Here is a 12,205-nt window from a genome sequence, read left to right on the forward strand (position 1 = left end):
GTCACTTACTAGTTATTCAACCAGGGAAGTAATTCTCATTGTGAGGGTTACTGAAGGTAAGTAGAGTATGCAGGACAGTGCCAGGGTTACTGTTAGTAGTAGTAGTAAAGGATTATTTGGAAACATAGATGAAGACGTACTTACACATGAATTAATTTTACTTAATATCTGATGGAAAATTTCCTAAAATTGAATTATTATGATCCTTGACCTGTTTGGCTACTGAAAATAGTTTAATGATTTCAGGAGCTAGTCTAAAACAACTGTCTGAGTGCAGTAATTTGGTCCCAGGTTGAACTTTTATATTAAAAGTTGCTCTTTTTTCTTCCATGAACTCCGTTCACTGTAGCCACTGCAACCAGTTTCCAAGTAAGTAAAATTTATATATACTTACATAGTTCTCATTAAAATCACAAATAGAAAGTACTACCTACTAGGACAAGATTTAACTTTGGCCCCAGTCCCATGAAATAGAGCTGATATTTTTTTAAAGGACTTAGTTTTAAGCAGATAGGACCCTGAAGAACCAATGTTCAAATTCTATACTTTACTCAAGACAATCGCTCAAAGAACGATTTTACTCTTATTTGAAACCCAAAGAAACCCCATGTTCCCAGGCCACAGATCAAAAGGAAGATTACTAGAACAGACCAAAGCAAAGCAAATATAGAAACCTAGAGATCACATATCATAGGGGTAAACAAGCCTATATTCTTCTGTTGGGCTTTTGGTATTGTACATTTGCTAGAGCACAGGACCTTAATTCTTGGTTTTAAATGATGCAAATGAAGAAAAAAGCAAATAGTTACTTTAGGAAGCTAGTGAAATATATAACCTGTGGCTAATTTATGATTTGGATGAGAATCAGAGAAACCACCTTCAATTTTATGTGGGAAATTCATTATGTAGATGTCACTTTCCCCATAGGCGCTGGACAGTAGGTTCTATAAACATGTTCCTCCCTGTCGGGAACTGAACCATTGATTACAGCTGTCAGAATATCCAGGCCTAGCCAGCACACTGGTCTACTTCGCCCATGAGTGCAGCTGCCTCAGTTGTTCTGCTTGCTCATTCGTATCGCTGGCTGGTATTATTGTTAAGAATGCACAGATTTTCTTCCCCTAAACATCCACCTTGACCCAAGTCCTTTCTGGATTAGATCATTACTGTTTTCCTACAATTCAGTCTTAGTTCTTGAAGTTTGAACTCTTCCCTACTTACTTGGTTTTCTCATTTTCCCCATAGGTATGTCCCTGCTCTATGTAGGAATTAGGTTCCATTTTGGCAGAACCTCAGTTTCCTATTAGAGAAGATACAAATTTTGTTTTTGCTCATAGGAGATGAAGAGGAGGGAGTAAGTGTCTTTTTGTTGCTACCTGTCTTCTCTTCATTCTATGTAAATGTAAACGGAGTTATCATAAAAATATGAAGATCAAGGAAATTTTCGAGGGAAGCCCTTTGGAGCAAGTTTCAAGTGGTATGAAAGAAGTCGACATAAAATTTTCCATCCTAAGTAGATAATAAACTACAGATGGGCCCTTCTCATTTCTCTTTGAATCTCACATAGAACGGAGATGATCATAAAGTGTATGTTTTAAAATTTATGGCTGGGTAAATTTTTTGGTTCAAGTCTTACCCATCATTTATTTAGCACTTTAAACTGTAAAGAACATCAACCTCGGATTTCTGGCATACCTGTTTGACAGCTACCCTGTTCAGATGGAAGAACATTTTTTCCACTCAAAAGAAGTTGGTTTAACAAGATAAATGCCTGTAACGTGAATCAAATTAACAACTGATAATTAGTACCTGACCTTGGAATATATAGGCAAGGACAATAGTTCACGTTCACTTCAATTTCAAACAAAAATAATTTATTTTAATTAAACAATTTCTTGGCATTATTCAAAACATTAATCAAGCCATTATCTCATACGACTTCTTTACAAAGGAAAGTTTCCAACCTTGGTTTTACAAAAGGCAAACCAGTAAGCTACATTACAGATGAGATATAATATACAGCCTATGCAGCCACATGAGAAATAGTTTCTGCTGCTTTGTTATTACACAGGTAGTTGCTTCCTTTAGCTAAAGCCTGGAGTCTTGTATTTGTTTTATGCATATTGGGTTTTGTTCTATTACTTGGCAGGAGATTGTACTCCCTGGAGTCAGCTGTGTTCATTGGTCAGAATAAATTCCAGCATCTGACACCAATTCCATTAATCACAGACAAGCCTGAATAAGTGAGTAAGATAATAGAAAGACAAAAATATCTGTGACCAGTGAACACTGTTTATGTATGTATGCTATTCAGTTAATATAGGAGAGATCTGAGATATTCTTTTGAGTTCAAGATATTTGAAACTGTCTATCAAAAAGGATAAAGGTCTCCTACATGAAACAGTTTATCTGAGGCAAAAGATGTATAAGCCAACTAATACATTATATTACAGTGTTAATACCACCACCCTGAAAGAATTTAGACGGATTTCCATGTGAAGCCATCCTTGTTACATCTTTGTTTATAAATGATAGGCCACTTAGAATCAAAAAGTTTGGGGACATTCCGTGATCAGACTATATCAATACAGCACAGAATTTGGTTTACAGAACTAAAATTCTTAATGTGGTTAATCAAAAGTCACTCTTACATTTCAAAACAAAGTCTAACAATTTATAAGTCGCTGTACATAACAAGCAGGTATAGACCCTTTGAAGAAAATGACTTTATCCAGTTACATATTTAGCTTTTTATTATGGACCACTGAAGGCACAGATTAGACTGCAACCTGTGTGATGCTCTTTCTACTTCTAATTGGATAATGAGGGATTAAAATAGTTCACACAGCACATAGGTTTTCAACTATTTCATCACTTTTTTCAGTTAGGATCTGAAGGATGTATGGGACAAAGTTGGTTTCAATGAGCAGGTTATTTCAAGTCTTGAAACCATTTTTTAATCACAATGTTACTGAGTCTTAAACTTTGAAACACAATAGCATATGCAGATGGAATAACCTGTATTATTCAACTATAATTTTCATCTTTAAGGTCACTACAAATAGAACCTATTCACTTTGCCATTTGTCTTTTATGCAAATTAAAGCAACTTACAATTTTTCTCACATATTCATGGCCTCTTATTTTTATGAACAGATATTTAGGCATTTCACATGCTATATAAAACCATGTCCTAAAAAATTTTAATTCCATCCTTTACATGAGAGGCAGTTATTTACAATTACTATCAAAGGTAGAATCGTTTCTTTGAAACACCTTAAGTTTATTTATTAGTAGCTTACATCTGATTCTTAGAACATGGAGCTGGAGGGTGCTCTTTCATACTGGAAAATTGATACATGATGTGGAGAACAGTATGTGCAAATGTATATACTGAAGAACTCTGCAAAAGTTTATTCAAAATCTGCTTTCAGTTAAGTAATTTCTTGAGAGCCACTGAGGGAGATAACAGTAACCTCATGACCAAATCATGAAATCTCTTCAGAATTAATTCTTATAAAGGCAGTTTTGATTATGTTGATCCAAGTAATGCAGTGGTGGCAGGTTGGATAAAGGCAAAGTTTTATTTTTAGTTTCCCCAAATGCTGTCTCACTTGATTTAGGAGGGCTTGGGAATACCCAAGAATTATCTTCCAGAGAATTTCTGCCGTAAGAGTTGTGTTCCTGAAAGTTAGTACCATCATGAAGAATGGATCGCTCATTATCTGTCCATGATTGGAGAATTGCTTTCTCTGATAAAACCTTCATATCTCCTGATAAAGGGGAAGATGTGGTGTGGCAAAGAGTTTTGCCATTTGGTGACAGGGGGGAATGTCTTTTGTATGTTGCAGTAAAATTCGCCAAGTGCAGTTTTGTGCTGTCTTTCCCAAGGTCTTCCATGCATCCTATTGGGGCACAGGCTAAAAAGAAAGCACAGGCTAAAGGTCAGTTGTCAAGGCATTTGTGATCCTAATTTGGCTGAATCTAGAACTGGAAATAATATTTCCAAGTTAACATGATCACTGGGGCACTATGATTTGAGACAGATGACAAATGATCGAGTTCTAATCCTGGATCACTTATTTACTGACATTGTGACTTTAGGTTCAGCCACTTTTTGTGCTTCCAAGTGTCACTTCTCTCGTCTGCAAAATGGACATGGTATTCCTGTCCTGCCTATATCATAGGACCATTAATAAAGGTGAAGAATTGTATTGTGACTAGAGAAAGCCTGCCTACTGTTAAATATAATATTCCTTTGCTTATTCAAATCTTTTTTCCATAGGTGCTTCAAAATAAATTTTTTCTGCAATGATTATATTTCGAATTGGTGAGGCCCAATAAGTTTTAATATACATTCAAAGGCTCTTAAGGATAAAACAGTTTGAATAGAATTTATAAGATAATTCTGTTTCTTATAAACACACATTTCTGCTGTGGTCACAGTAATAAGTCAAGAGAAAAAATGAGTTTAGTACACACGTAATGGCTTAGAAAATAAACTGAAGCGATTATTTAGCTAGTCTTAGCCAACATAATGGTAGTCTAAGGTTTTCCTCCCCTTCCAATTCAACCTACTAGGGCAAAATGCTAAGAATTATAACTCGGGCTTGAATCTATCATTGTAGAAGAAACTGAACCATATTATAAAATGAGCTCATTGCCTTTTTTCTTGGGAAGAGGGGAAGGAGTGGAGAAGACCTAGAAGTAACAGTGCTCAACTTCTGGACAAGGGTGATATGGAGGTCAGGAAAAAAGATGATCTAGTCTGTCTCTACTCATCAAAGCACGGAGTTCTGCAGTGAAGAGCTGTGGCCTTGAGCCTGCCAGAGAACTTTCAGTTCGATACACCTACAAGATTTATCCTTCACCAGCTCAGAAGGCACGCAAGAATGAGCCATTTCCAAATGTGGAAAGAGCATTTTTCCTTTCTTATTCTTTGGAGACTATATTTGTTATATAAACAGCCTCACTGAAAACTCCCTGTAAAATTATTCTGCGTTCCTTTTAAGAGAAATTTTACCCCTACCAATCAACACACAGTTGCCTCATAGGTAACCCTGGACATTGGAAAACTCCAGGGTAAAATGAACCATAAATTAAGTTGGAGCGTGGCAGAGCACGATATTAATTTGCCTGATTCATAAATAACTCTCTAGAAACTAAAAGGGATTTTGACTTTGGTTTTCCTTTTTCCCTACTAGTTAACTCTCCTGAGGAGATTTATAAAATACATTTCTCTTGTGCCCTCTTTAGGACCAGTCCAAGGTGCATATAACTTTAGGTGCTGGTGATTATTTTTTTTTACGAAAGGTCACATCTCAATTCCTTCAAAATAAATTTTTGGGCAAATTTACATTATACAGCTTTTCAGAAATAAAACTAGTATGTAATAAAAGGCACACATGCACTGATTTTTCTCTGAGATATGCAAAGAGCTTTTGTGAAGTCGCCACTAACTACTAGGGGTTAGGCCCCAAACTCAAAAGTTTAGTCAGCCAAGCAGTTAATATGAAAAGCAAATCAATGAAAATTTTTTGTTTCATTGAAAGAGATAGTGGGATCACAAACAGTTTCCATTCTAAACGGTCTATCCTTTATGGGAAGAAAAATTAAGTTTACCAAATGAAAGCAAATTATGCATCAAAGTTATTTTTTTCAAAACTAATTTAAAGGGCTAGGTCTTTGATATATTCTGTGGCACTGGAATGAAAAATAGCTTTTGATGTCTTGATGTCTTTTTTTTTAAATATAAGGAGGAGTTGTGGTAAAAGGTCAACTAGAGCAAACTTAACACCTCAGCCTCATACACATAAGCAACACTTGGCTGAGAAAAAAAGCCACAAGGGGAAAAGAATACAGTACGGAAGAAAAAACACATCAGCAACACCTTTATGTGTGAAGTTGACCAGTATGAGAATGAAGCCAAAGCAGAGAATAGGTAGGCTGTGAACATACTATATATACTTTGGCTTATCAAAATCATCTAATGAGATTTCGATAAGAAACGATAGCCAGTTGCTCTTCAAGCTGTTTGGCTGGAATCAGTGGTTTCCAGCAAACATTAACTTGCCTTTCTTGACTGTAGTTGGGGTTTTCAGTTTTCTTAGTAGTTCAGCTTGTACTTGAGTCACCAAATGTAAATTAGACATCTCTCTCTTCAGTTCCCAGTATGCATTTTGCATATTGTCGCTGAAATGCAAGTTTAAAAAAAAAAGTTAATGGTTATTTTCCTTACGGACAGAAAGGAGTGACTTTAAAATAGAAATGAGCATTCCTGCTCTAGTTTTGAGATGATATAAATTAAACAAAACTTCCTCATTAAATAATTGAAATACAATTAGGGCATTAGAACAAGTGAAAAGATCTTATTCAATAATAATACTGACCTAGTTTCTAGCCATTAACTGAACTGTATTAAACAGAAGGGTATTTACTAAAAAAGAAGTATTATCACCGAGTTTCTTATAGTTCTCAGAATTGAGGTTTTTATTATAGCCCATAATGTGCAGTGGTGTTACTATCATACTTTTAGAGTAAGGAGTATTTTCTTCATTTGCAAATCTGATACAGAAAAATAGTGACATTTACTCATGTATAGAGTTTTAATTTGTATTTATCTCTTGATTATTCGGTTTTGACCTTGTGAATTGAAATGTGTATCCCTAAACCCACATTAAAATAAAATTTAGGTTTCATGCATTCCATTCTTTTATGTTTGACTGGGCTGTCTCATATTGTTGGTTCTAAACCAATGTGACATGACAGCACAAGACAGGAAGAGCCAGATGATTTCCTGGTAAGGGAAAAGAAGCTAGAGAGAGAGAGAGAGGATTATATGAACCAGAATTTAAAGACTTCACAAATGCCTCTCATTTTCATAATTAAAAGTATTTTATGTCAATTATCTGAGCAGTTACAAATTAGCTATTTTAAACCTAATCTGTAAAAGTTTCATTCTTCCATTACACATTATGTGGATATTCATGATTTTCTTTCTTAGGTTTTTAATTGCCAACTAAACTGAAATCTTCAATACATATTCTTACTTTGCTATACAAGAATATGTAAAATATTAAGTATAAGAACTGACCTCATAGTATTCAAATGACCATTATTGCCTTTTAAAGATATTGTTGTAAGTTTAATAACAAGTACCAAATTAGAAAATGTTACTTTATGCTTCAATTTTTATCTAGCTGTAAACAAAAACCTTTAAACCAAGGGATAATATCTTGGTATCTACATCTAATTTCCTATTCTAATTACGAAGGAACAGATCTACTAAAAAACAATATTATGGAATGTAAGGTTACATACCTTTTTTGTCAAGATATTTCTTTCTATTCCACTCCAACCAACCACAATTCTTTCAACAGAAGCAGAATACACTTTATACTGCTTTTGGAAAAAATCTGCATGTTTTAATCTATTGTAAACGTGATTTGTCAAACAGCAGTCTATTAAAAATCACAGGCTTTTTGCAGGTTTTTGGTAAGTGTGAAATAATTACTTCACAAAAATTAGTTAACCACTTTACTTCACCAGTAAACATCTGAGATGTATGCTACAGTGAATGTTTCACATAGGAACCTGTCTTAAGTGTGAAGGGTTGTTGGTTCCTTGTTGCAATTCTGGGCATTCAGTATGCTTTCCAAAGAGTTACTCGCATTACATAGCAGTAAGTGTAAGTGCTACATGTGCTAATTCATGCAGACAGTCATGATATGAATATACAGTTTAAAAATAGTGTTTAATTATTGTCATGAGATGGTAAATCAGTACCTGACTTGGAGAAAAGCAAAGCAAATACCCAAGACTGTGTTTGGATCCTAGAATAACGTTCACATTTAATCATTCAAACTAGCTAAGCATGTAAAATAAAAGATAATTATAACAAGTGTTAAAGCAGTGTCTAATATACATTTTCCAATTCAATGAAGACTGCTTATAAACTGGGTTAAACTAAAAACTAGGTTGCCAACTTTAACATACATCTAAGTCTTTTTGCCCTTAAAGTCATATGAATTAAAAACAGATTAAAAAAAAAAAAAAAAAAAAGTCTAAATTACTAAGTGTAAGCTCTCCCTCTTGTGGATAACAAAGCAATGACAGTCACTTTACAGTAAATATTAAAGTGCTATAGTCTTCAAAGTGTGTTAAAAATTTATTTTTAATTCTATTTGTACAGAATATTTAAATCATTACTTAAGTGAGACTGGAAGAGGCAAGTTGTCATCCACAAGTCTTTAGCAGAGTTCCAACTAACCGTCATGTGTCCAGATTATTTTTGAGATTATATAGTCAGACTTAGCCCCTCACACCCCCAACCAGGAGTGTGAAGTTAGTTAAGTTTTGCTTTAAATGACATAGACACACAGACACACACACACACACACACACATTTTTTTCACCTATAAAGAAATTATAAAACTATTTGAACACTGAGGTACAACACTAAAGCATCCCAAATGAGAACCCTAAAAAAATAAAATAGGTGAAACAAAATAATGATGGTTGAGCATTTCTCCCGTGTTATCACACCAACTTGGCAAACTGGGTAACCACATTTTCCATGTGAGGAAGCAGGTTCAGGAGAACTTACTCCATACTCTAACATGTTGCTGATCAAAGTCATCTTTCAATGATCTAGTCTAATGACTGCCTGCTGCCATTTTGAGTAACATTTTTTAATATCATAATCACCATCCTCTTCATTAGACATTTACCAAGCACCTCCAATATACTCACTACCAACACAATCTTCTTAGCCCCAGTATAAAATCTCAACCCTCTAAATTTTAAATGTAAGTAAACCTGCTTAGCCACATTGCAAGGAGATACATGCCCTGCTTACAAACTGTGTAAAAGCCCAGTTTTCTTAGTTGACAATATACATTCAACTCTTCAATACAAAAGGAATATTCCTCGTATAAGAAAAATCTACTTTTTTACTTCACCCATACATATTTTTCTTTAGCTTCTGAAAATTTACTTTTATATCACCCAGAAGAACTAAAATCAAAGTATGAGAATCTTACCCAAGAGCTAAAGACTTAGAAATTTACATTTTGACAACTGTGATTCCCCAAAATCAACTGTCTTTCAGACATTTTTGATTGTGAAGCACAGCAAGGAATCCATTTACTCTGCAACCCAAACAACCAAGTTATAACAACCCATACTTATTGCCCTTATTATGTGTAACACACTCTGGTATGTTCTGTTCTATTCATTGTTTGTATAAATACTTAACTCACAAAATTTCACAATTACTAAGGGAACACGGCACAATTTGAAAAACAATCTATATTTTCTATATTTTCAATTTCTTAAGAACTTCACAATTCAAGTTTACCCCATACCTAGATCTGTTTAAGAACTGAGTGCCACAACCTAAAGCTAACACCAGATGAACACTGGTAAGAAACTGGCCAAATTTCTGATAGGACTGTAATTGTTAAAAGATGCTGTATACAGTAAAGGCCTCTAGTAATTACGTTAGGGAAATAGTACAGTACCTCATTTGCCTAGCAGTATGATGGAGGAAATATGAAAAAAGAGTGTTCCCACAAAGGGGGCTTTACAAATAACTGAAAATCATCCCTAAAATTATGTAAAATTGTACTTAAAGGTTTTATGGAAACATTCGTATGTACTTTTTTGCTAATGTAATAAACTTACATCTGAATTGTTCTACTTAAAAGTGATGAGGTAACTTACAAATATTAATAAAACATAGGACTGACTATAAACTAGAAATAGGTTTATATCATGTACATGGTAAGGCAAAGGAAAAACAAGATAAAATGCAGCTAGGAATGAGGCTAACATATAATTGAATGATACAGAGTTTACCAAGGGTAAACAAACCAGAAGAGGGAAACCTGATCAGTTTGGCAATCCATATTGCTTACATAAAATAAATGCAAACCAACTTGTAAAAAGCTGTACATACAATTTCAGCACTTAGGGAGCCATTAGAACATGCTTTAATCATACAGTTCTTTTAGCGTACAAGTAACTTTTAGAGCTAAGAACTTTTAGAGCTAAGAACTTTTAGAGCTAAGAACTTTTAGAGCTAAGGTAATTCTTTATAAACTGTTTCGCTCAGTTGACACTCTGAATTAATACTGAAGTTTAGAGAATTCAAAAGTGTACTTTGAAGCCAGTTATATATATATAACCTGGTAGCCTCAAAAGGTTGACTCACCTCTTTGGACCTTCATCCTCCTCTAAATCCTGGTATATTCTTTACTATGTTGTTAGGTATATGAGGTCTTCAAAGACATTTCTGGGGACCAGTTTTCAAGTTATTTTCAGTAGATGTGATCCAAATTTATGTAAAATCTCCCATGAATGGAAGAAGTCTCCTTCTATATCATGTACTTCTAATACACTATACACAGCCCCTTTGACCTACTCCGATTCTAACATATTTTTTGTTCCCTGATTCTTTCCAAAAATGGTTTGAAGAGGCTTATAAAAAATGATAAATATAACAAAGGGAAACCTAGGTTGGCAGGAGAAAAGGTAACTTTGATAAAAAAAAAAAAAGACAACTTTGAGAAAATTTACATGGATACTGAACTAGACACACTGTTTAAAAAGGAAAAACTTCTTGCTATAAAGCTGGATGAAACTTCAAGGCATAACTGAATAACTGTTCAAATGGCAGAGTTTATTAATTCCAATTGTTACGGTAATTGTTATAACCCATAAGGCCTAAAATACTCTGGCCCTATAAAGAAAAAGTTTGCCTACCCCTGAATCTAGAAGATTGGCTGCAATCCTCAAATTCTGCCCTACTTGATCATTTCTCTCAATTAGGTTTTGATAGGAATAGGTATGAGCCATTTCACATTATTCGCTTTCGCTCAGTAAACTTTGGAAGCCAAATGATCAAGCAATGAAGTCAACTCACTATTTTTCATTGGATGAAAGTATCCTTCTAGAGAAGAGATGCTAAAATCAGATAATTTAAAACACAGTACTTGTTACTCAAGTAAAAATGTCATATATTTAAGAAAAAAGGGTTAAAGTAACATATGAACTCTGATAGCTACTTTTGTTTTTACCCCAAATGGATAGTTCTTTTAAAATTCATGTTATGCGAAAGACTAAGGTGGTCCAAATTTGCCCTTAAGGCGGAGTTACCGTATATGGAAATGTATAATTCTTCAGGTACAAACCAGGATTTATTACAGAATACTTTCTACACAGCTCCCTAAAAATCTAAAAGTGTTCAAAATTTTGTTTAAAGCATCACAATATGCACTTTTCTACTACTTAAGTTCAAACCTACTGCTGATGAACAGTTAAATGTTTTTTATAAATCCACTGTGATCAGAGATTACATGCAGTACCCAAATAGTATCCATTCTTTTTTAAAGTTAAATCACAACAGAAATCTAGGTAACCTATACAATGTGTTATTTTTGAATTTTGAAGAATGTTCATACCTTGAAATGCTCAGTCTTTGGAGATCACTGCTATTCAGATTGTCTTCCTGAGATGGATCCTGTCATGTTTAAAAATAAAGTTTTAAAGTTATAATTGTTAAGAAGTATAGATCTGTTTCCCAAACTAGTTCTTTATGATGTGGGAGTTTCACATATACAGGGGCCCATGGCTACAAAACATTGGGAAACACTGTTCAAGTTAAACAAATTCCTATGGTATAGAACTTCTCAAAACCTTTGGTATACAATAGCACATAATGAATAGCTAAATGGGTTCTTATTAGGTACTTTAGTCCTCTATACCAACTCCATTTTACATATCCAGTGTTTTCTAAACTTCTTTGGCTCTAGTGTCTTCACCTGGCCCCAAAAGATCAACTTGTCTAAATATAAATGACTGGAATATTGGGGGATATAGAAAAGTCTAAAAGGGCCATAGTGGAACTCACCCTGGAACCTTGACCTCATTAATACCAAACAGTAATCAACTGAGTAAAAAACAAAAACAAAAAAAACCCCTCACCATTATGTCAACATAGGGATGCTATTTCACACTTTTGATTTCAACTTGGAACCTCTGATAAATTTGCATTAAGCATTCCACTATTCCTATTCCTGGTTGATATCTTTACCTTAGTTGTGACCATTTTCTTTTTTAGTTTTAAATCTCCCCTCCCCCTGCCAAATAAATTCTTATGAAGGTCAAGGACCAAGTCTTAAATTAGAAAAGAAAAAAAAAAATC

General features: G+C 34.2%; 1 protein-coding gene across 4 annotated transcripts in view; it reads right to left on the reverse strand.

The window, feature by feature from the left end:
* Nucleotides 1-1,900: 1,900 nt before the first annotated feature.
* AZI2 (5-azacytidine induced 2) overlaps nucleotides 1,901-12,205 on the reverse strand; it is a 37,991-nt gene continuing 27,686 nt past the window's right edge. For all 4 annotated transcript variants that reach the window (XM_007097460.3, XM_042957152.1, XM_042957151.1 and 1 more), the window contains 3 exons: nucleotides 11,463-11,521; nucleotides 6,074-6,192; nucleotides 1,901-3,920 (listed from right to left, as the gene is read on the reverse strand). In XM_007097460.3, coding sequence (XP_007097522.1) covers nucleotides 3,508-3,920; nucleotides 6,074-6,192; nucleotides 11,463-11,521 — 591 coding nt within the window. In that variant the 3' untranslated portion in view covers nucleotides 1,901-3,507. The remainder of the gene's footprint in view (nucleotides 3,921-6,073; nucleotides 6,193-11,462; nucleotides 11,522-12,205) is intronic.

Source organism: Panthera tigris, chromosome C2 (genome assembly GCF_018350195.1).
Source record: "Panthera tigris isolate Pti1 chromosome C2, P.tigris_Pti1_mat1.1, whole genome shotgun sequence".
Taxonomy (NCBI): domain Eukaryota; kingdom Metazoa; phylum Chordata; class Mammalia; order Carnivora; family Felidae; genus Panthera; species Panthera tigris.